At 42.2% G+C, this 25,912-nt stretch overlaps 1 protein-coding gene across 2 annotated transcripts in view; it reads left to right on the top strand.

The window, feature by feature from the left end:
* The window catches only part of LOC118788649 (lysine-specific demethylase 6A-like), a 67,981-nt gene that overhangs the window by 11,691 nt on the left and 30,378 nt on the right, over positions 1–25,912 (top strand). For both annotated transcript variants that reach the window (XM_036544625.1, XM_036544624.1), the window contains exons 3-6: positions 8,675–8,783; positions 13,261–13,310; positions 18,590–18,648; positions 24,741–24,861. In XM_036544625.1, coding sequence (XP_036400518.1) covers positions 8,675–8,783; positions 13,261–13,310; positions 18,590–18,648; positions 24,741–24,861 — 339 coding nt within the window. The remainder of the gene's footprint in view (positions 1–8,674; positions 8,784–13,260; positions 13,311–18,589; positions 18,649–24,740; positions 24,862–25,912) is intronic.

Below are 25,912 nucleotides of genomic sequence, written 5' to 3'. Positions count from 1 at the left end.
GTCTGAGGGTTTGTCTGCTCCTGTCCAGGATGCCGTCAGCTGCACCTCATTGACACAGCGCAGTAGGACATGACGCACTTCATTCAGGTGCTTAAATGTGTTAAAATAGACTTGGCATCACTTAACGCTGCGTGTTAACAGCACTCGCGTGGAGGTGTCGCTGCTTTTCACTCCCCTGAGGGGGGGGGGGGGGGGGGGCATGGCTTCTCCCCTGGGCATTGTGAGCTTGGTGTGTCCTGTGTCTAGTGATATATATGACCCTGTCATGGGTTTTGGAGGTGTGTAGGTTCAAGTATTTACGCACCTTGCTGTTGCGATTTCTCTGATGGCATCTCTCAAACCTTGTCCCTCAGAATCCCTTTCTGTAGTTTTTTCTACCTAAGTACTGATCTTTATTTGATTTGATAAAAAAAAAATGGCTGATTTCCGAACTCTGCATGTCCAACACCACAGGTAAATATTTTGGTAAAATCTGAGGTGGGCTGGTGACATCAATGTGCTATATGTGACTAAAAGAGCCCTGGACAGGTCTGAATTTTACCATTAAACAAAGAAAATAAAAGGTTTCAAACCCAAATTCAGCACTGTGAGAATCCCTCTCACCGCTTTAATGGCAGTGGCAGCCTGGTCAGGGAGACGGCACCATCATCCTCCTGGTAACGAGGGTGACTGCCTGTCAGACAGATCTGGGCCACTGAACTCCACCGATGAGGTGATCGTGTCTCTGCGTGGAGCGCTATGCAGTGGTGTGTGTAATGCACATCAAAAAAAAAAAAAAAAGAAACATTCTAAGGTGAAACCAGCGGTTTGAGGCAACCGCAGCGCTCTCGGGCTGAATGGGTGGTGATGCGGAGCTAGCGAGAGGTTGAGAGCAGTTCGGAGACTGTAAACAAAACATTTCCGTACCGAGAGAGGAGCGCAGCCGGGCATTTCTTGCTTTTTTGGGTTGTCCCCTGTTTGACATTCAGTCATCTGACCAAGCCGGAATGCTCTGGTTAGCTTGCACTAGCATCTCCTCTCCATGCCTGTGTTGGTTTGCGTGCACCTTCTTTGCCCTCACATCAGTGGTAACAGACGGCGCTGTGTACTGTTGATTTTGCTCACACGCACGCATTTGATGTGTCAGAGGGAGGATAGATACGCGTGTTTTAATCATGCAGAACCACACGCCTTTTGTCACGCACAGCTCTGTTTGAGATGTTATCGAAACAACACTGGCAGTGGACTAGGAGCTTTACATACACAGAACATGCATACACAGAATTACACAAATAAATGTGTAGCTGAAGAACAGCTATAGCCTTTTCACAGACTTATTAAAACAAAGCAAGAAAGGGAGAACGTACAGATAACCAAAGCTGAAAGTGTTTGCTTCATTGTGATTGGACTGTGGTCCATGTATGAGTAAGACCCTGAAGCTGAACCATGAGTGTGTGCGTATGAGGCAGTTGGCAGAACTGAAATGGAAAGACCCTTTCCAGCCTGAGACAGAGCTACGCTATAATGTTGCCTCTACATTTCCACCCTTTTAGTGGTAGATTGCACTTTTCTTGCACCCTGTAGGTTAATAAGAGAGGTGTGCAAATCAGAATTTTGATGACTACATTTATGAAAGCCATACCCAGCTGGTATATATTGCATACATGTACACACATTTAATATTTTACGCATTTATGTATAAAATTTGCATATATGTGTGTAAAATCTGCATATGCACTCACATTTATGATATATGAATGGCGGCATTATTCTCGGTTGCAGTCCTCCTGCATGCGTGTGTAACCTGGCGTCTTTGCTGCACCCTGCTCTGTGGTGACCCGCTACTTGGATGAAAGAAGTGGCATTTGGGCCTCAGCATCTCTCACCATGCAGAGTGCTGTTCCCCCATCTGCCACTCTCAGTCTCAGCCCGCTCTCTGAAGCTGTGGCCACCCCCCGCGTTTCACTTCCCTGCTACCCCGATCCCCTCTCCCGGCCACTCTGTCTCACTGCTCCTGTTTACCTGTATGTGACTTTTAACCGCAAGCGTTGACACCTCAGGTTGTGTTATTTGTGTTGATGATTGGAAATGTTTTTCAGTGGAGGTGATAGTCTTCTCTCGAGTGGCATATGTCTCTGTTAGTGGTAGCAGTAAGGCAGAATTTGGCATCACACATGCGGAATGTCTCAGTGGATTAAAAAATCAAATATGGATTCCTTGTATCAAGATATTATGACAGATTTCTTGTGCCTCTAATTAAGTAGCAGAGCATGCATGAAACTTGAGCCTTCTGTGTCTTTGACAGATGTACTGTTTGACAGATGCATAGACGGGACATGCCAAACCTGACATTGCCCATTATGCGTAGGGTAAATTTTAAGTGGGCTTCAGAATTGCCCTCAAGACAGTTGTCAGAGGTGATTGGCTGTGTTTTAGCTTATAGCTTATAGCTATAGGTGCATCATCAATAGCTGATTAATGAAGACGTATTATATCTTTGTCAGATGTGCTCTTTTAGGATGAATTGCAGTAGGCACAGTAATCTTCTGACAGGTTGTTGTGTGGATAGGATAGGATAGGGATCTCTTATGTACCGTATTCTTGAATAAAATTAGTGATGTTTGCCAGCTTGTTCTCTCCCTTGGCTCTGAATTACCAGTAGCTGAATTGTTAATTAGCTTGTAATTGCTTAATTGTTTTACAGACAGTGCAGCTGAATATGTGTAAGTATTTTCGCATCAGCTGTGTAGGGAGGAGGGTCACGTTGTGTTGGCTTTTAATTTTATTGTGAAATGCAGGGATGAAATGAGAGTTTAGGCATTTTTGTGCAGCAGTGTGTTAAGGAACAGGGCAGCACTGGGGTAACAGTAATGAACAGGGCAGTAGAATAGCGGAGTGATAAGTAGGCCAGCTTAATAACATGATGCAGAGAAAATGGCCATAGAATTTGGTAGATCAAAGAATCACTTATATTTCTATATGTGAAATGCTGCAAATGTTGAATCTATCCTGGGCTGCATTGAAGGACCGCCTACTCACAGAGATTAAAGTTCTCTGTCACTACGACGGTGTATTGAAGTAGGCTAATCAATTAATCACGTCTCGGTGGACGTGTGCACATTCAACTTAAGTCTACCCACAACACGACGTTAGATTAACACCAAAATATACATTTATAAACGTGACAAAATACCCCCAAATTCTGAGAGTCTTAATGTCCAGCAAGCAATAGAAATGGTTCAAATATGAATAAAGTTAATCAAGATTGCAATCAAAGTCAAAGTTTGTGATTAATCACTGTCAGGTCAGCAAAGATTTGTGTATGTAGTTAAAGCTTAGTATTGTGCCTTCGATGAAGTTACACCTTGGATTTACTGACGGTAATTAATCTTTTCTGAAGCAAGGCTCTATTCGTGGAACTGTCATGCAAAATGAGCTGAAAACACATTATTATACTAACGGAATAACTAATTAATGAATGATGGACGTTTTCACAATGGAAAGTGGCAAATGTGATTTTAAACCCGAGAAAAAGGAAATCGAGAAAATATAAAATGAAGAATGGAAAACGATGAATAGGATTTCGTTTGGCCCTAGTTAAGGAGCAGGTCTTTTATCCCATCGCTCTATCCCCAGGCTGACTGTCAGTGTACAGCCTCCTGACTCCACGCACAGCTTACCTGTAAGGTGGTGAGCACCAGTAAGATTAGAGGGATGAGGTAACAGGTCAGCATGACGAATAAGAGCCTGAGCTTGAACTAAGCGAGTGGGCCTGGTTCCACTCTCTCCAGCGAGGAGAAAGTAGAATGGTGTCAGGTTTCACTCTTCAAACAGAACGGAGGTAATCTTGACCAGAGGGAAGTGGGTTAAAGTAGGTCAGGTCTGCTTTAGTAGCAGCCCAATCAATAAAAAAAGCAGGGCTAATAGTGACTAATGTAATTACCCGTGTTATGTGGTTGAGATAAAATTGAGCTTACTTCATTTAATTTTTGATAGGGCGTCATATTGCCATTTTCCTCATAATAGAATGAGTATCATGGTACTAAGATTATGATCCGATACAGTGCTGGGTAATCATACCTATTAAGACCACTAAGACCACCAGTATTTGTATGTAAACTTTATAGATGAAAATAACTGTTAATCTAAATATTATAATTTATTTGAACAACATTTACCTGTTAAAGATGATCATCAATAGAAGGTTTGGGTACATTCTGTACCACACAAACCTATTTGTTTTCTACTTTTTATTGCCTTGCAAAACAGGCAATACATTTTTTGCCTGCCTTTCAGAGTAGCCATCGGGATGTGCTAACATGTCATCAGTAGCTTAAGAAAATATTTCATCTTTAAATGAAAAGTGACATTTTTCGAAGAAGATAACATATATGCTATGATAATTATTAACAGGAAGTGTGTGTTTTCAGTGGTTAAGTGTCACTAGGCCTTTAATGGGTCAGTGGGCGTTGTAGCTACACTTATCCTAATTGCACAGATACCTATCATTATAGTCCTGCATTATCAGTAAAAGTACATAGCCAACCCATTTTAACATTAGCGTCTTAAATCTCAGCTCTGGTTCTTGCTGAAAAAACTGGCATTTCCTGTATAAGCTGTGACAGTTCCATTTGGGTCTTGCCTCTGAAAAAATCATTTGTTTTTAATTTAAACGTGCACTTCATCAGGGCATTGAAACCTCCCCACCTTGTCTTGTTGGTCTCGGGATAACGACATCACTTCTACCTTGAGGTAAGAATGGGGGGTTAAAAAAAAAATGAAATCTTCACTTTGTGTAGGCCTGCTTGGCCCTGGCAAGGGAGTCGCAGTACCACAGAAAATAACGACTGGAGGTTTTGTCACATGCCAAACCTGTGTGTGTTGAAGGCAAGGTACCGTGGGAGAGACTGCAAGGTGCTGCTCCCAGGCACACCAAGAGAAGAGGCGCAAACTGCTGCTTCCTTTTCTCTGCACTGGCCTCACTGTTTAAGGGATCATTTAAATTTAATGACATAACATATGGATACCAAAGAAATGTTAGGTGCGGTCAGAGAAATGGACTGACCCATTCAGTAGGTGGGTCTGTAAGATTTGTGAGACCCTGCTTTCTAACATCCTGTATTGTCGAACTGTGTTCTGCTTTGCCTGTGGAGCAGCTCGCTATTAAGGACTGTAGCAGTACACCTGAAAGATAGAATGATGCCGGCTTGTCTTCTCAAAATGCCACCTAGTCTGCCGTCACTGGGAGCACTGGAGGCCTTCCAGACGCAGCTGTGAATTTCCTTTATGGCTGCACTGATGGACTCGCAGCTTGTAAAGAAGTTGGTGTGTTAATGGCTGTAATTTGAATGTTAAAACACTTGTGGCCGTTTCCCTTCATTTCCCCCTGAGCCCCCCTGCGCTGGCGGAATCTCCTGGTTGTTGTGACGGTGTTTGACTAAAGGCCTTTACACACACAGGGTGACGTGAAAAAACGATGCAAAAGTGCGAAAAAATCGTTCACGAATTTAACTCAACATTAATATTCACATTAAAAGCGATTATGCGAGCATTCCGCAAAAATAACCGCGTAACGGAGTCCTCAAGTGATGATGAGCTGGTGCTTATTATTTAACAAAATAAAAGGGGAAAAAAGAAAATTTTGGGTACATCCTATCCTGAGAAGGAGGCGAGAATGTGGGGAGTTTCACTGCTCTGTTCAGGAGTTGAAACTATCACGGCCGCTTTCGGACCTGCTTCAGGATGTCCGTGGGACAATTTGAGGAGTTGTTGGAGACAGTTTTTTGAGCTCCTCAACTACAGCAGACACACAGGGTTGCCACTCGTTTGCCTTTCTAAAATTGAAGCATTTTCAAGGATTTTCAAGGACAATCACTTTAGTGCTCTGTACACCACCCCCCCACAATGGAGAAGTCAGCAGGACTGAACGAACAACGTAGCTAGCTTGCTGAGACTGGCTATCAAGCTTCGCCACATCACAACCTAGGCTAGGGACCATAGACTGTACAACCACCGTTTTCATTGCCGATCTCCTCCTATTTTTTTCCAGACATTGTCTTTAAACCCATTATCTTTATAATTTTTGTTGCCCTGCGGCGCTGCGTTTTGAGACGCACAATGAATAAGCGACTCCGCCACGCCTGTAGCAGTGTGACGTTTCCACAGACTACTCCCTGATTGGTTGAATGCATTCCTGTCGCTGACGAAATGTTAGAAAATCGAGCCTGTTGCGAAAAAACTAAACGCCGCTTTTTCGCACGTGAACATTTGTCTTTGATGTGAAAGTGTTCATTCACAGGATAGACGTTCGAAAAAAAAATATTGTCGCGCGAAAAATCGTAACGGCAAAACGTGCCGTATGTGTAAAGACCTTAAAGGCCACACAGTGCAGTGCATCTCCTGTGTTCTTCTGCTACTAGTGCTACCAAAACGATTATCGGGATATGAAATGACCTAGATTTTGGTCATATCGCATAGCCCTATGCTGAGCCATTGCTATTGAATATTGAGCTTGCCTTGTACATGGGTGTCATCCAAAATGTGGCCTTCCTCTCATTGAAATGCATGTGTGTTTTAAGGACCTACATCTCAGGTGTGTGTGTGTGTGTGTGTGTGTGTGTGTGTGTGTGTGTGTGTGTGTGTGTGTTTATAGACTTACTTCTCATTGCTATACAGGGCACGCTGTGACATGGAAATTGTGGTTGTTCTAATTAAAGGTGGAATTTTATTCTGAAGAAAATTAGTGTTGCGTGTGCATTCAGTTATCAATCTGTTAGTTGGTGTACCTGGTTGTTAGTCAACTTGATTAATGAAGGAGATAATGATTCCCGTACACTGTAGGTTTTTTGGTTAATAAACATGACCATGAAATGTAATGATGGAAGTATTTGCACACTGACTTGTGAGGAGAGTACACAAGGCTTTCAGTTCATCTTTACTTGCTATGGCAGGTTAAATATATTTCTTTCACAGCAGTTTTTGAGTGGTTTTCACTTCAAGCTTATGATCATCAGTCTGTGTTGTATGTTATTTGTGTTTTGTCAGTTTAATTTAGATATTTTTGTACATTGCAGTCTGGTGGTGATATTGTGTATAAATTCAATGTGTTGAGTACCATATTAATGTTTGAGTTTACAGAATCCAGAACATTTTACTTATCCTCCCTTTTTTTATTTTATTGAAGCTTATACTTCTTCCACCAGTAATACCCTGAGTGCTCTGAAACGTACAGAAGCAAGACACTTAAAATGTCATTGTCTTTGTTCACATGAACATTGTGTTGCTGATCAAACAAATGTATCAGCTAAATGTTACCAGGTGCCTGAATACAGCGGAAGTGTTGCACTCAAGTTTAGCACACACATTACCGTTTTAGCTGCGATGAGCCGCTTTAAATTATGCAGTAATGAGTTTGCTATGACTCATAAATTTAGTGCTCACATGCTGAAATCGCACCTTGGCTTAACACCTTAAATTGTGTAGTGTGTGTGTTGTGTGGTCAGGAGCAAGATGCAAGATTGGTTTTGCAAGCATTTTTCAAGCTGCGAGTGGATTTCCAACAGGCTTGAACTTTTGGTCGATTCCCCTTCAGTGTTGGGTTTCATGTGAAACAAAGGAGAGCCAGCAGCCGATGAGAGAGCCAATTGATAGCATAACGAGCCAGCAAGAAGTGGCTGTCTGTGAGCTGCTTCCTGTAGCGTTAAGGCACTGACAAGAGAGCCATGGGATTGGCAGACAGAGTGCAGAAGGCTTGAGTACCCTGAAAATAAATGCTGGACAGAAGTGCAGGATGAGGAACGTACTGAGCTGTGCCAAAGGCAGGTAGATGGAAATTGTTGCAGTTAGATTGTTGTTGTTTTACCTTATAGTGCAGTTGCGCTGCTTCATAGAAGGTGTTGGAGTTAGGCTTCGTGATTTATTACCTCATTGGGCACCATCACTGATGGCTCCTTACCAAGTACTTAGGTGCCACGTTCCCTAATATCAGAAGGTGTGGCATTGTGGCTTCTACTCCACTGATTCAGCAGTAGGTGGTCTGTTGTATAGTGTGCAGTTTCTTATGAATGCCAGTCTAGCATTCAAACTGTTCAAACTGTATTTGACCCACTGGGAAGAACCCAACCGGTTAGGTTGACCAGCAGCAAAATTCATATTTGCCAGTATGTTGTAATCTGCAGATGTGCGCTTTCTGCTTCAAAGCAAAACCCATGCAGCGTGCGTTGAGTGCTGTTGGCACTTCTGTATGAAAAAAGAAAGACCTTCTTGCTCTGATGTGCTCCCTGTGACATCACAGTGGAAAAGTAGAGCAGTTGCCTCCGGGCAGAATTGTGGAGACCAGCCATGGTGCAGCATGGCCACCAGTCTGTCTGGGTCATGGTTTATGACCGTTTCATTTTTCATTAGGCCAGTAAATGTGATTGTCCTGTTGACCTGCACCAGTTATTTCTAGCAGGAAACTTACGGTGTGCCTTGTTTACTTGACGTATCCTTGCCTGCAGTTTTATGAAATTATTATTATTACATTTGCTGTGTTCCTGAAGGCAAACTCCTTTGCAGAACGTGACTACAAATTCCTGCACTAATCTCGAGCTGTCTAACTTCATGATCTACCATGTAATGAGGTATCTCTTGCAGACAGTTGCCTGGAAAGTAATGTCTTATTTCCGTTTCTCTCCTCTCCCTGTTTCTCCTTCAGGCTGTGCGCTGCTACGACTCTCTAATCTTGAAAGCTGAAGGAAAAGTTGAGGCAGAGTTGTTTTGCCAGCTAGGTCACTTCAACCTCCTACTGGAGGACTACCCAAAAGGTGAGTTTAACTCTTTCATTTTCAGTTTGAACAGAATTTTCGGTGAGGACATGACGGAACATCAACTCAAGGAAAATAAAGGGAGCAGATTCCAGAACTATTTGTGAATAACCACTGCTACACTGTTGTCACTCAATAAACCAGTTCTTAAAAAAAGCTTTTATCAAGTCTGTCGAAATTGTGTTCTTTCACACTGTCGGTTGACAGGGTTTTGTCAGATCAGCACGCTGCTAAATTCTGTAGTGATGCTTATAAACAATTTTTTTTTCAACTGTCAAATTAAATATTCTGAAAGAATACAAACAAGCTGGAAAAAATACCCTCTTTGCTGTCCAGTGATACATTTTTAGCCAGGCTCCCAGTTTGAGCTCAGATAGTAAAACGTATTTCTACTGAATGAAAAGACAGTGAAATAACACAGGTAGCCTGAGATATTTTAAATTCCAAAGGTTAATGTCATTTGTGTAGATGTGCTTTGTACTCTTACCACAGTTTTAGCTAGCTGGTACAAACCTGCTTTTGGCCAGTAAAAATTCTAATTAATTGTCCAACAAAGGAAAATCTTAACTGGCCAGTGGAACAAATACAATGTAACAAAGAACTATTCTAATAGTCCTATTGAAAGTGCATGGATGCTATGTAAACGCTGGTTGTTTTTTAAAATCATAGACTGACACAGTGAATTAAAGGCTTTGGTCTCGTCCATGTCTGTTGCATGGGTTATGGCTTGCTATTGCCCCTTGCTCGCTTGCAACCACAGCCTTTTAGATATTTTTTGTGGCAGCTACTTTGCTAGCAAAATCATTGTGCAGTGGTCTGTCAAAATGTCAAAACAGACACGTGTCAGTAAATATCTTCCAAACCCTTTTTGACAACACTCAGAGGGTACGGGAGATTGCAATTTTTGCCCAGGGTCAATCTGGCCGAATTCCCTGATCAGGGTCTTGGGGGCAGCATGGAGCAAAGATTGCCCACACCATCCTCCTTTCAAACGTGCCAGCTGAAAGGCGTTCTGTCTTCAGAATAGATTAAATACGGCAATGAGAAGCTGCTTCCAAAAGGGCAAAGTTACAAGGTTGATGAGAATCGCTAGCTGCTCAAAGGAGCTTTCGACTTTGCCTTGGCTGCCGGTGTCTACTTCTGTGAAATTGCAGCGTAAATGTATGTCAGAGCTAGTTGCAACTTTAAAAATAGAATAGAAAAAAGAAAAATAGAAAAAAAAAACTGCTACACTATTGTTTCTAGTTTTAGGGCTGGGTGATATAGCCGTCGCGATATAGCGAATAGCTATTTTTAGTGCAATAACAGCTAGGGCTGTGCGATATGACCAAAAAAAAAAAACAACGATTTAATGTTAAATATAGTGAATGCTAACTGAAAACTATGAGAAGCTTAATAACGCTACTGAAAACATAACAAACCAGATAACATGATGTAAGATAACATAGCATAAAAATAAGTTACGTGTGAAAGGGTTGTATCAAGCATGTAACAAAATATAAAATATTAATGTATAAAATATAAAAATATAAAAAGGTAAATAGAAAACACTTTTCAACTATAGTTCTGTGTCACGTTCACTTTCCTGCCTGCATCCGTGCAGTGTGGAAGAACGCAAAGCATCATCCAAATGATGAAAAATATTGCCGTAAAGTGTGTCATTTGCGACACAACGAAATAAAAAATAGAGCATAATATGAAACGACAGGCGTTTTTCTGTCGTCACACGATATATATCGTCATATCGCGCAGCCCTAATAACAGCTATCCCTGGTGTGTGGCGTTAGGTTTCTTCCCGTATTTTTTCCCTTCATACCTGATGCCTTACCCTACGAACAATAGCCCCACTTAAACTGAACGAGGGCAAATGACATGACTTCACCAAAGCCCCAGAGCAGCATATTTCAACCATTACAGCACTGTGTGCAACCATTGCCAGGACTAGCCAATCAGGGGAGCGTGTGAGGTATCAGATTCTTTTCAGCGGCATTGCATGTAATCCACTGACACAAGAAGCAGAAATGTTGAGATTCTTGGAGTCATAACTGTTCTTGTGGGGCTGGTATATTTCAAGGTTTTGCGGTAAAATCCAATGGTTTGAAATTGTTTGAAGGTGATTTGCCATGGGTCCCTTTTTTGGTCTGCCAAGATCAACTTTCTGCATATGATAACGTGTGTGTGTGTACGTACATATACTGTATATATGATATGGACATATGGACACGCCTGTATGTTCAGTAGGTGTGGTAGGAATTCATGCTATATTGGCATTTATCTGCCATTAAGATTTTCAGGTGGTGTTTCAAGTAGTCATAATCACTCTTGAACATCAGGACCATCATGCCTGTCAGCCTTTGGATCTGCATGTCAGTGAGTTAATGATAATTACATTGTTAGCTATTCTACATTTAGTTGTATCTTACCAAGGTGAAAAGCTACCCTGCAAGCAAGTCTTTTTTAATGGTTGCTAGCTTTTAGCTGCTGTTACAGAGAAATACAAGTATTCTGAACTGTAAACAAAGCAAGTCAACAGAATAGATTCATAGAAAAAACAGATTGCTAATGTTAGCCATTTTGATTTTGACAACATCATTCTGTACGTAAACTAGAACAGTCTAAATTCCTCAGTTTCATCTGATGTAATCCAAGCTACAATAAATGAACTTCACTACTATTATTATTAAATGGCAGCACAGATTCCTTAAATACAGCTGTGATCTCCAACCAGCAATCCTGCTGTGCTTAGTTTAGAAATAAATTGAGTAAATCCCAAAATGGCAGTCTGGGTTTCTTGAGGCATGGCGTTGAGTTATGTTCGATTTGTCCCGATGTATCCCGGCTAAAATATTGCAGTTTGCAAGGATGGAAAAATAGCCATTCCATAGAAAGAAACTGGATGCTGGATTCCCCTTAGTGAAACTGTCACCATTTTCTTTATCATCTTGTATATGCTATAAGGTTAAAATATTCAGTGGTAGACATTAGTTTTCCTCTGTTTGATGCTGGTTCTGATGGTTTACTTGATGGTTAGCATAGCATAGCATTGCTTACTGATGCCATGAAAGTACATGATGCTTAGTTTTTAGTTTTTAATTATCTAGGCAATGTACAATGAGCAATGCTTGCAGTAGCACTTCATTTTTAAAATGTCGTAGTGTCTGTCCCTAACACACAAGGTAGTAAAAGTGAGTACTTATGGGAAGGGGTAGTCTAAGCAGTGTGTTTGTAAACCTTCTATTAATTTTGAACAGTGTATGTTGAACAGTGTTTTTTTCAGTCAGGCACTTGTTCTCTTGCAAGAGCTCTGGTACCTGTGGCCACCCATAGTTAAGAGTGCAGTATTTCATGAATTTTAATTCATTGCAGTGTTTCCAGCTAGCTAGGTGAATGTTTGCTTTCTGTAAACACCCCCACCCAGTGAGTTATTTTAACTGCCTTTTTCGATGTCTGCAAATTCGAATTTGAATCTGTTGCTGTTGCATTTTGCTGTTGCCAAGCTAGTATATAGAATATAACATATACACTCTGTACAGAACACGGCAGGATGATGGTACATAATTGGAAACATCCGAGACTGACTTTATCAAGAGTTCCCTTTTTACTGTAGAGGAGTTGATCCTGTTCACTGCTGTTTCCTTGCACTTACTCCCAGTACATTACATTACATTACATTACATTATTGGACACTTGCATTACATATAGATGGTCTTATCCAGAGGGACTTGCATAGGTCATAATTTTTTTTTGTTTAAAGTTACCCATTTATACAGCTGGATGTTTAATGAAGCAATTTGGGGTTAAATACATTGCCCAAACAGCAGTGCCTCAGTGGGGAGTTGTTACATGCCCAGCTCCTTACCACTATGCTACAGTACTGCCCATTATGAGCAAGTGTTAGGTAGATGATGGAAGAACAGCACCACCACCATTTTGCCAGAGTCAGACAGAGCCCATAACACCAAGCAAGGCCATGACATAGGGCGGAGTTGTAAATGTCCCTAAAAAAAGGAGCCTTTCAATAATCTCCTTTTCATCAGGATAGTTTGTAAAATCCTTGTGTAACAGCCACGCCTACCTGAACAAGAACTCTGCATTAACAGGAGAATGGTGGTGCTAATATTTATCAAGCTGGTTTGATGAGCAGTAGCCAGGGATGGTTTATGTTTCTTGAAGGATCCTTTTAATTAGTGTGTGTTGGTTTGTGTGCCAACATAAAATCTCTGATAAAAAAGGAAATTGTGCTTGGGGCTAGTAGAAATCTGTGTTAGTGTGTCTCTCTGCTTTCCTTTCTTATTGTCAGTCACATCAGTATTCAAGCCGAGGAAAGCGTGTTGTCACAAATGAAGGCATTTTGTTTTGAGAAAATTGGAAGGAATCAGTCTTTTCCATTGAAAATTGCAGAAGAGCAGCCTCTACATGTTAATTGGACTGAGACGCACTTGTTTCTCATACTCACCTGTCTGTGTTTCTCTTACAGCATTATCTGCATACCAGAGGTACTACAGTTTACAGTCTGACTACTGGAAGGTGAGTATCAATCTGAGGATTTTCTCCTGTGCCAGAATGGGGGGGGGGTTGTGGTTTGTTGTTGGGTTTCTGGGAGAGAGTGGTGCGGCCCTCGGCCCCCAGCGCTCGGTAATGCAGGCAGGCTAAGGAGAGACGGTGACAGGACCCGACAGCTCTGGGCTCTCTGCAGTGTGCAGCAGGGGAGGGGCCACGCCCCAGTCTGTGAACTCCTCTGACCCGCTGCTGTTGCCATGGAAATGCTCCTGAGATGGAGTTCCTGACTTCAGGAATTACCATCAGAATGCAGGCATGTCAGGATAGTGGGGTGGGGATGGATTATTTTACCGAATGAATACTTACAGGAAAAAGCAATGCAGTTAAAACAGTCCCACGCACATGTTTCTTTTGTGAAGAATTTTTGTTGATATTTCATAATAAGCAGAGGTATCACCCAACCATGTATGTCCAGGGTGGCTGAGAATAGCACAGATGAAGAATAAAGAAGGACTATGCATTAGTTTACATGCAGTCTGCTTGAAAAGAATCTTGCAGTAATAACGCAACTTCTGCCACTGTTAACAGCCATGTGTTTGCTTTGGTGTTCGGCGGGAATTTGCACTTGCAGTGACCGTGCTCTTTCAGAGCTGAAGGAGTTAAATGTGCATGGCTGTGGGGACTGATGCGCGGTGATCGATTACTCTGGCCTGCGCGATCGATGTGCGGGCGTGCGCTCTGCTCTCGGCTCCCTGCTGTCAGCCCGTGTGTGTGTGTGTGCCCGCTGTGGGGGGGGGGGGGGGGGGACGCGTCACGCTCCTGCCCACTCGGCTCCAAACAGGGAGGGGCTTCGCCGCTGTCTGCATGTCAGTGTTCACTTATGTGACCTGTCTGGTAGGCTATTTTAAACTCTTTCCAGGTGTTAAGCTTATTAGTGTTGGCAGTGCCAATCGCAGCGGCGCCACCTCAAACCATGTTTTAGCTTTTATTTATGCTAATTTCCGAGAGCAGAGTCCCCCTCCCTCTGTGTACGGCAAGGCTGTGTGTAAAGCGTAGTAATAGGAATTACACCGGCTTGGCTGTGAGTGTGCTCTCTCACTCAGCGAGCGCACATGTTCTCCTCTCATAGGAGAATAGCCTCAATTGAGCTTTAAAAGCTAATATTGAAACGAGCTGTGTACTTTTGCTGAAAGTATAGCAGTTTAATGATACGGAAACATTTGTGCAAATATGGTAAGCGTACCTGTTGGTCCCACTGACCTAATAAACATAGTGACACATCTATCCACAAAGAAGCATTTGCTGTTGTTGAAAAATCACTTTTCCAGTTCAGGTTATTGATGGCCGTATTGGTGTCAGGCCTTGCGCTTCTACTGGCTACTTTGAAAGACAAAATGGAAGAACAGAGACACTAAATGTGGGCAGTGCAGTTGAGGATAATTCATACTTAAATGACCTGTGTTATTTTTATTTTCATAGGAATTCTTGCTCTGAAAAAATGTTCGGGTTTTCAGGTTTTCAGTCATGGCACATGCTATTAGTCACATTGTGGCTGCACTGTAACACTAAAATTCACCTGAATAACTCATACACAATATTGCCCTGTGCATTTTTTTTCATAAGTTATCATAATATGAATATGCATTAGTACACATGGCATTATTTTGTAATATTTTTAGGTGGTTCAAATGGTAGAAATGATGTAGTCACTGTACAGTATAAATTAACTTCATGTCATTCTTCACTAGACTTGCATACTCCTGAAAAGTATGAGCTGTATTATGCCTCTCATAATTTGATTCGTTTTGTTTTTGAAAAGTTTTTAATTTAGTTTTCTATATTACCAGATACTACTGTTAAAGTCAGAAATCTCATAAGCCCAATAACCCAATTATACAGATAGAAAAACTGAATTTCTATTCAGTTACCAAGAAAACAGGTTTACTTTTCAGGTTTAGTGTATGCAAAGTAATGTTCAAGTTCACTTACAAGTGATTCACACCTGGTGCACTTTCAGACGCTGTATTTTTAAGTATAGGTTCACTTCATTTCAGACCAGCAAAATGCAAACAATTTTTCAAACATCTTAAGTTGAGCTCTGCTTTCTTGCTGTTTACCTACAGCCAAAGTTATGTGCAGATGCTACAGATAAGATTAAGACACCTGTGGTCTTGGTTTCCTGTGTTTTCATTGGTGATTTCACCAGGTAGCTACAGTAGAAATGGAACACACACACACACAATTTGCCACAGATGGGAGAGGGTGTATGAACTCATGTCCAAAAGGTGATAGAAATTTTTGTGGCATCCCTTTTTGTGTGGTCCTGTAGGTGCTCTGCATGAAATGGCACTCAGTATTTGATTTGTATGCAGTTGTTTGTATGGAAATAAATCTCAAGTGAGACAAGAGGCCAGCTGTCGAAGCCCTACATGGCCTGTCTCTGTCAAATGTAAAACAAAACCAAAAAAAATGCTGTTTAGATTATAAGGAAATAAAGAAATAGAAATGAGTGACTTTAAAGCTGCAATTAAACAAAGTTACTTTTCCCTGTTTATTCTCATACCACTTTGGTCACAGATAGAGATCGCTCTCTGTCTGGACTGATGTGGCTTTGCACTTCGAAAAAGAGAAAAGTACATTAGATGCTGGGTGAAGGCCCGAATTGTTTTAGTCATGGTCTCTTCGACCTCTCTCCTCCGCTTTGGTCGCACAGCCTCTATAATGAGAGCTGGTTAAATTGTTGAAATATTGGAGAAAAAAGATGATGTTGAGTAATCTGAACGCACCGCTGTCATCTGACACAGCAAGATAAGAAAATATCTCCCCTGCGCTGCGGCTCGTGACTGTGGCAACAGATGTTGGTCATACTGAGGAGAGTTTCTTTATTAGTTTTCTCGCATCTAACAGATCCAAATGATATGTTTTAATTGACATCCATGGTAACCCATAGCTAATATTTACTGTTTATCCCTAATAAAATATAAAATGTTGACTGCTTTGGATAGAGAATATACTACTCTTCTGTCCTCAGTATAACTGGGGGAACATGTCATGTTTGGAGATTTTTTTTTTTGTGCTGAATGAAGAATATCAGTGGTGAATAAGTATACTGGCTAATTAAAAAAATGTCAGTGGTGAATTGGGGATCATAAGGTGTTCATTAAATGCAAACCATGACAAGGCTATCAGAGGCAGCCAAGGAAATTAAAGGGGAAATGTGGCAAGTATCAACCAGTACTACAGCATATTAAAATCCACTCACGCGAACCCATTGAAGAAAGATAAGACACAGGAAGCTGACATGTAGGGTGAAGATCTCAGCCTCTGATGTGGTGGAGAAACGCATCACCGGATTTCAGTTGTGAGTCATAGGCTTCCTCTAAGACTGATAGTGAGAATCAGTGGTGAGTTTCGAGGGTCAATTTACATCTTGCTTTTTGATTATTGCTTTCTTATCGGTAAACAGATATAAAAACAGGGCTTGACAATAATGGTTGCTCGGTTGCCTTAGGCAACAAAATTTTGCCAATGAAGAGGTTTTGGTCACGGTATACAGTACATTACATAATTTACCAGACGCTCTTACCCAGATAGACTTCCAAATAAGTGCATCACTATGCTAAGAGTAATTATCGAGAAGTACTAGAAGAGGTCAGTAAGATACGGAGTTAAGTGCTAAACTAGTGTAGAGTGCTTTTTATAGAAAATAGGGATAGATGGGATAAATGGCAATAGTTGGAGAGGAAGGTAGACTAGAGATACAGCTTGAAAAGATGAGTTTTCAGCTTTCTCTTGAAGGCGCCCAGGGTGTCTGTTGTACGAATCTTGGCAGGAAGCTCATTCCACCAGTGTGGAGCCAGTACTGAAAAGAGGCGGGTTCGAGAGATGCTGCCCTTGTATTTCGGGACACAGAGGCGACCCGAGGTAGCAGAGCACAGCACTCTTGCAGACTTATAGGCCTTGATCATGTTTTTGATCAGGTTTTTGGCTGCTTTGGTTGCCACGACCTTTGCATTAACGTAAATTGAGAGGTTCCTCACAGGAGACATGTATGCTGGGACATAGTCTATCTCAGTCTTGTCAATGTTCAGTTTGAGCTGTTGCTTGTTCATCCAGCCCAAGATGTCAGTGAGGCATGCATATACCGTTTCCTGGTGGCCAGTCTTGGCAACCAAAAAATATGACCAAAACCAAAAAACCTGACAATATGTATTTTCAATAAAAAAAACTGGCATTCATTAGACCTTGTGAACGGCATTAGCAAAGTTTTTATTGTAACTGCTTAATCTGCCAAGTTTGTAATTGATAGCACTGCTGCCAATCAATGCATGGTTGTAGTTAACATATCTTTGATCCGTCCACATCTGTGCTGTGTATCACCGCTCTGCTGACCAGCAAAACAAACAAAACATCATTGCAAGAAAGTTTTCTTTTCCTGTAGCTCTTACTGTAGCCTACTGGATCTGTTTAACTAGTAGAAGAGTACTGTGTCAGCTACTTTGTGCTGGTGGCTTTATGGTGCAATTGCAGTGTCCTCAACTCAGCTAAGCTGCTAGCAGGATCAGGAGAAAAGCTAGCTAGCAAGGGTACCTACAGTTTGATGCCTCCGCCAAGAGAGATGGTGGGGAATTATTTCATTGTACTGGTGTGCATTAAGATGAACTTATGTTATTTACCTTGTTAACTTAGTTTTATTTCCTGCTGACTGGCTAGCTAGTTACCATATATTCAGCTTGATTCAGTCGTTGATTTAAGTGAAATGTGCGCACATTGATGTGGTTGTTATATATAGCCAAAGTGAAGTCTCAGTGAAAGCACTACACACATTACTTTTTCCCCACTCATGCAAGCTAATAGCCAAGAAACAGCTGAAATGTAGTGTCCCCTTGTAGTTTGTATGGTTGCATTAATTAACAACTCCTCAACATCCTTCATAGGCAAAGTATGTATATGAAGTGTCACCCTTGTTTGGTGAAACATCCATGACTGTGTCTTCAGCTTGCAGTTTTTTGCTACCATTTTGGAACCAGAATGTCTTTAATTTGGGAGTGTGCTCGATCAGTGTGCTTTGCCCGTCAGGTTTTTTTTTTTTTTTTTTTTTTATGAGGTATTTTGCCATGTGCTCTTATCAGGCCCAAACATATCTTCACTTGCATGGATAGACTGAGGCTGATTTTAAGCAGATCACAATCAGTACACCTTTACAGTGCAACCATGGCATCACCTTATGAATTATTAGAAAGACAGTGTGTTGCCTTTTTGTGTGTGTATGTGTGACTAATGTGTTCTTTTTCTCTTTCTTTTAGAATGCTGCCTTTTTATATGGTCTTGGTATGGTTTACTTCCATTACAATGCATTTCAATGGTAAGTGAACTGTAAGTTAATCTTTTTTTTATCGACACATATGCTTGTAAATATGGACCTTCCTTTGCAAACCACAGGTGGACAGCTTGTGAAATATGACTGGGGTTGATGGATATTGTGTGACTATTTTCCCTGCATTGCATTTAATCTCTGTAGACTATGTAGTGCTAAACCATCCCCTATATCCCTGTATATTCTTTGTATAATGTGGTTACTGTATAGACTCATCACTTTAAAATGGGCACAAATGAATTCCGCAATGCGGAGAAAACAGGGGATTTGTTGGAATTTGGAGTTTGTTGCGAAATTTGGAGAATCAAGGAGTCGCAACAAAATTTCCCCTGGGAAATTCCGCAGATGTAAATCCCAAATGCCCTTGATTAGGGAAGTGAAATGAGGCCCTTCATCAAGCCCTCAGTAGCTCAGCAACCGTTGCATGATGCACAAGCGTTGGCTTGATGTGCGCAGCCAGTATGTAGCAAGATGGCTAGTAACGTCAAAAATCTGGACTCCAAAGGACTCCTCTCAAACCCCAAAACGGTAAAGAAACTCAGAAATGCATCCCTGTTGGCAGAGTTCAGGGCAGATGAGTATTCCAATTATTTTATGAATTGCAGGTTTGCTGTTCTGCAAATATCGCATGTGAACATGTAAAATAGACTGCAGGATTGAAGGACAATGCATTACAACACAGAATAATATTTTTTATTATAATAATATCCCACTGTTAATATGATTTATTCTTTTCTGAATTTAAGCACTAAAAGGCAAAGTGAAAATGTCATGTGCTCCATTATCAGGTGAAGATGAAATTCTTGATGAGTTTTAAAGCTGAAATGGTAATCAAGAAAATTGAATATTGAATATTGAAAATTGAAAATGATGACAGATTTCATTTGGCCCTGTGCAAAAAAAAAAAAAAGCTTATTCAGATTTTCTGTGCTTCACAGGGATGGACACATATACGCCTTTTTATCTCACACTGAATTGAATAAAATATCTCGAGATGAAATGAAACCCCATCTTTACCTGTTAGCGGTTGCAAAACCAAATCATTTCGAAAGCTTGAATAACCTAGTCCCATCAGATAACGGGTGATTTTCACTATTGTTTGTGTCAGTAATGCTTTTTATACTGTGTATATTTTAAAGTGCCGGTGCAGTACAATGGCCTACTGTAACTGTCTCATTGGAATTCATGGGAAAGCAAACGTAGCAGTTTTCGTTGTGATGCAGTGATGGAATCTGGTAGTTGAACAGGGGTGTGATTAGGTGTTAAGAAACTGTTATGTTGGTCTGACAAAGAACGTTTGGCTGGTGTCCAAGTAGAGTTGTGTTTTGCCAGTTGTGGCCAGCATCTCAGCCTGGGTTAAACTGTGTTTCTCACATTGTCACACTGAGAGAATAGCTGAATGCATTAACACTGTGCTGACTAAGAAATAAGTGAATTTAGAAATGAGCAAAATGTATTCATTTACTTTCCCCACCACCACCCAGGACATTGTTATCGTCTACAGCTCGTCGTGTTATCGACGTGTTCTGTCTCCCAGTGTGCCTTCCCTCCTCCTTTATTATCAACCCCCTAACTCTACCCCCCCCCCCCCCCCCCCCCAACCTCCTGTCCCAGTGCCCTCAGTATTGACCTCCCAGCCCTTACCCTCTAGGCCAGGTGTGTGTGAAGTCTGGGTTAATATACACACAGGTACGTGAGAACATACAAAAGGCTGAAGAGCAGACACGCATACAAGGAGACGGAAGACAATGACAAAGTAGCACTGTCGCTTACAGACAGACACAGAGGTAGTGCTTAACAGTGTATTTAACCATCTTATGGGGATCATGATAAAATCACACCACAGTGCCAAGTTACAGTTAAGAAACGAGGGAAGGATGGGTAGCATTTGTTGGAAATGCTGTTTTTTTGCCAAGTACACAAACCGTTATCCAACATAGAATGCAGTGATTCAGAAGGACTTTAGTGGCCGTTATATCTGCAAAACCAAGGCATGTTGTGGCCTAACACATCAGCTGGTGTCTGTGCTTCTGGTATTGCCCATAATGTTTTACTTGTAGAATGTGGCAGGTAATTTGAAGTTGGCTGCAATAAACAGATTATGCTGTAGGCTGAATCATGAAATCTGGCTTGCTGTGAAAGGACAGTCTAATGGTGAGAATATTGCTAGGTGTACTGGATGATTTATACCGATTTAAGGAGTGGGGACATTTAAGAAGAAGAAGCAGGAGAAACCACAGCAGCAGACAAAAGTGCCAGTGAATTGAGCTTGACCATTTAAGGTGTTTAATGAGGGGAACTAGGAAGCTGTGTCTGAGTAAGGTCAGATGGTACATTGTTGCAGGTGGTTTGACTCATTTACATGTGGTTAACTCTGTTGGTGAACCCAAAAAGAGTCTAACTTTGCATCCTCAATAGATGTGGCAGTGTGCCACCCGTTTAGCTATGCCAGTTTATTTAAGATATTTCCTATTTCATTTAGTTAATGCTGGTCAGAAGCTGGCACATCAATTTGTAAACACACATTGTCAGACTGCTATCAGAATCTGACATCTTGCCTTGAATTTGCATGAAGTCAATTGAGATGAATGGCAGCATGCATGACAGCCCCTGCTGGAAATTTGCTGTGGGAAGTGTGTGGTTAGTTCCATGCTAAGAGGCCGCCTTTCTTCTCCAGCTTGTCGGTTCACTGAACGGGAAGTCGTAATTGAGACGGTCAAGGGATCAATAGTCTAGATAGGTAGACTTCAGTCTAGGCTAAAAAATTTTCACTGGAGAATAGTGATCAAAAGAAGCAGATGGTGCATATAGGAATGAGTATTGACATTATGACATTATATTGTATTATAATGAAGACTGAATGTGCAAAGAAATCAAGCCTGTGAACTATGGGTGATCCCCACTTCCATGGCACTGTACTCCATACCACGGCGTTAAAACGGAAACCCTGAATCCTGCGTGTGGTGGTTTTATGCAGCCGTGTCTGGGTGGGATTGCTGTAAACTGTTTTGGCAGGTTAGCTTCATCCCGTCGCAATGTATTGGGCTGGGACAAATTCGGTGATCTGACGATGCATTTCATTAGAATGTAGCCTGTGCCATGAAACACAGAACACATAATTCTGTTCTTTTCGTTCAGTTTGTTAGGACGTGGGGGATTTGTTTCTTTAGTAACTAGCGACTGGAAAATGCCTCTTCCAGTTCACTCCCAGGGTTATTGTCTTTGCCACGTTTTCTTATAATAGGAGGCAAACAGGCTGCAGACAGCACCATCAGTGTCTGAAGGTTGTGTGAGCAGTGGGGGAGAGAGCTGGAAATCCTTCCAGTAGGGTTAACAGAGAATGAGTTTGACTTTCTTTGCAAATTAGCTGGACTATGTGAAGGGTAAAACCAAGTTACTGATGAGTTGCTGGAAATGAAAACCTATCTGGTACACATAGTATGCGTAGCTAGGCAAATATGTTTCAGTAAACATACTGTCATGCAATGATTTTCTCGAGAAAGCTGTAGATTTTTATTTTTTGCAGCTAGCCAGTAGTTGATTTTAAGCTTGCAATTTGTAATGCTTTTTGTTTTTCTTTAAAAAAGTGTTTGCTAAATAAGAGGCATTTTTTACGTTTGCTTTGCCTGCCCGTCCTTTGCCACATAAGTATGTAAGTCAGTAATTCTTTTTTAAGACTAGAGTGCATTGATGGGTGTAAGTTCCAAATCCCTAGTAAAGCACAGTGTGAGTACGCCAACATGCAGGCCTGTGCATTTCTCCATATTCTCAATGTGAGGGGCGTGGCCCTTTAAAAAGCACAAAAGGGCCTGATGTCGACTTGTTGACTTGATGAGACTGAGTGAAAAGTAGGTGGGTGTCTCTTCAAAGTCCTGTGAGAAGCGTATAACGAAAGACTTTTTTCCTCTACTTGTAGACGTATATCGTCGTACTTAGATTTTGCGGTATTAATATAAATAGCTTTGTCTTAAATAATGTAAAGTGGAAAGAAGACCCCGATGTGTCCTGGTATTTGCTGCTGTACGCGTGTGTGTTAATTCCAACCGTTTGTCCTCATGAACGACATATGGAATAAGCAAGATGACACAGCGTATAGTATCCGCACGGCCTCGAGGCAGCTGCATATGCGCAGGGAAACCCGGATGACCTGGTTCGCGGCTCTGCCCGTCAGCAGGAACTTCCCACCCCCGGTCAGCCCCCGCTGTGTAAACTTGGCAGCGTGACAGCAGTGAGGATTTCCAAGGCAGAGGTGACGAGTCTGACTTCGGAATGCGCTTACTCGGTTACTACATCTCCTCCGTTCCGGAATGCTGCTGCCGTGCATTCCCGACAGTGCTGCAAACACCCGATCCCTGCTGATCTTTTACCCCGAATGATACATATTTACATGATATTACATCACATTCTTTTACCCAGACGCGCTCATCCAGAGCAACATCCAGCACAAATTCCCATCCTTTGCAAAATTTTCATTTAGAAGCAGGCAACTAATTGACAGTTTTTGTGTGTATTATTTAGTATGAAAACCACATAGTGTCAAAATTTAGGTCTTTAGGTCTTTAAAAACCAAAGCTTACAGCAACCACCCCCTGTAGTAAATAAGAGAAGTAGAGAAGACAAACAGATGTACATTTAAAGTACATAATGTCTACTTTGAAGAGCTTCTCCTTTCTTGTGTGTCAAAGCAAAGTCAAGTATATATATAGATAGATTTTCTGGGCTGATACCAATGGCCATTGTTTGATATTTGCTCAGACATTCAGGCACCAAAGAAGGCCGCGTGAAGACCACTGCACCTCACACACCATCCAGTGTTTCTTCTGATGTGGATGAGCAAACGAAAGCCGTAAACACTGTTTGCATATGAAAGACATGAGGGGGCCGCCAGCTCTGGTGTAATCAGACACTGAACACCAGAATTTCTTTCCTTACATGGTTTACTCAATTGTAGGTACCTAGAATGCATGTAGTAAACAAGCATACTTGAGTCTTGCTGTTAAATTGTTCATTTAAAACCACAGCGAGAATGGCAAATGCTTTCGCATGAAAGTAGATCATCATTCATCTGAGCAAAAACATTACGATACAAATTTTTTGTGTATGAAGAATTAACCAGCAGGAGGCAAATTAATAATTGTGGAAGGAGCTTGTGTCTCCTGGGTTTTGAGACAGGTGTTGTGATGTACAGAATCCAGTATTGTAACATGTAGCGCTCATTTTCCTATGTAATATGATCTTTTATTTCCCCATCAGTGGATTTGAGATGAACGTCTTGGGTACACCCTGTCTGTGGGGTGCTCGTGTCTTTTGCACATTTGTTAATCCCCCTGTCCCTCCAACCAACCAGTTAAGACTATATTATACAAATTTAATTGATCAATACACCTTTGAGAGCTTTGACTCTTTAAAAAAAAACCCTTTGGTTTATGCATACTTTGTTAGGACACTCAGAGAACTTGGGTTAAAATGCTACTGCGCTGCTAATCTCCCGCTGATAGGAATAGCTGCTGTCCCCAGGACATTTCCTCATGCTCCACGGTCTCTGCCTTGTGTTCACTGTCACATTCAATCTCCGCTAACGTGAAGGACCTGACCTGATGGCCTGAGCCGGGAGAGGGGGGGGGGGGGGGGGTAGTGCTGGAGGGGCTTGTTCTCCAGAGCACGGCGTGGATTGGCTGTGAATATTGGTGTCGGATCCGCTTGGTTATCGGACCTGTTCCAGAGCATCAGGTCCTGAGCTAGTGAACACCATGCGGCACAAATGAATTAACAGCCCCCGTATGAATATCTGTTCATCTGCTGTGGAACATTCAGTCATGTTTGTTGCATCCACACCACTGGGTCTGTGCCCATCCTGTTTACATAAGCATCCAAAGGTGTTGAGAGATTCTCTGGGATGCTTCTGCTTTTTGCTGTACATGAGAGCCCCCTGATGAAGCTGCTGTCAGTGGCCTTTCATTCTGAAGTTCTCCTGATGGTTATTCATTTGTTTCAGCAGATACTGGGATCAGCAGCATCTCCCTCTCTCGGTCTCCCATGGTGATGCAGCAGTAATATTGTCCTCCTTCTCTGTCTCCCAGGGCGATAAAAGCATTTCAGGAGGTGCTTTACATCGATCCCAGCTTTTCTCGCGCCAAGGAAATCCACCTGCGACTTGGGCTCATGTTTAAAGTGAACACAGACTACGAGTCAAGCCTAAAGGTAGGTCTGCAGCACAGCCCCGCTGCAAGCGCCAGGTAACTGCGGGGTCAGCGTCTACCGTAAGACAATGGGGTCACACTCAAGAAAGAGGCATTGCTTTCAGCCTGCTGTAAATGCATAGAATAGGCTTGTTGCAGTATGGTTTTGTCACCAGCTTTGTCGCAACAGACTTGGATACCTAATCCTTTTTTGTCTACCTGGATAGCCGTGCTTCCATTGTAGTGGTTACCTGTGAATAGGTGCATTATCCTGCAAAGTGTCGTATGGTGAAATGAATCTGAGCAGACAGCCCCTGCGGCCACGGTTTCACACACACCGCCTAATCCCGCCCCACTTTCGTGTTTCGCCTTTACAGTACCGTCTCAGCTGAAGCGTGCATCACATAGGCCAGGGAATGTTTTTTTTTCGTGTCGTCTCCTTGTGGCACGGTTGTGGACGGGCTCAGAGAACGGGCGTGGCAGCAGGGGCGTGGCAGAGTGGTTAGCGTGTCACGCTCCTGGCGGGGCTCGGAGCAGCCTTTGTATATTTGTGTCATTCACAGTAGGGTAGCGGGCATGCAGAGCAGCCATCTGGGCCGAGCTGCCAAGCAAGGCAGCGGAGAGTGGAGCCGCCGTGCAAAAGGGGTTTGATATTCGATTCAGCCTATCGGCAGACAACCCCCCGTTTCCCTTAGGATCACAGGGGCAGTAATCGAAGGGGATGTGGTCTTTGAAGATTTCAGGACGTGTGAGTGATGGGTAGAACGAGTACCACTGACGGCTTTCTTGACACTGAAAGGCAGTTAGACAGCCGTGACTCTTAGCATAGTTTTATTTGTTACTTCAGTTGCAATTGGAGCAGATTCTGCCCTAATTGCAAAAGGTGATTGATTTCTGTAGGATTTAAGCAGACCGTGTTATCAAAGGATGCAGTTGCCTGTCGTCTCTCACACCTCAGTGAAAGTGGTGTGTGAGTGTGTGTGAGTGGGAGTGTGTGTGAGTGGGAGTGTGTGTGAGTGGGAGAGTGGGAGAGTGGGAGAGTGGGAGAGTGGGAGAGTGGGAGAGTGGGAGAG

This window comes from Megalops cyprinoides, chromosome 14, assembly GCF_013368585.1.
Source record: "Megalops cyprinoides isolate fMegCyp1 chromosome 14, fMegCyp1.pri, whole genome shotgun sequence".
In the NCBI taxonomy this organism is placed as follows: Eukaryota; Metazoa; Chordata; class Actinopteri; order Elopiformes; family Megalopidae; genus Megalops; species Megalops cyprinoides.
The sequence above is the reverse complement of the archived record's forward strand: the minus strand, read 5'-3'. Positions and strand labels throughout refer to the sequence as shown.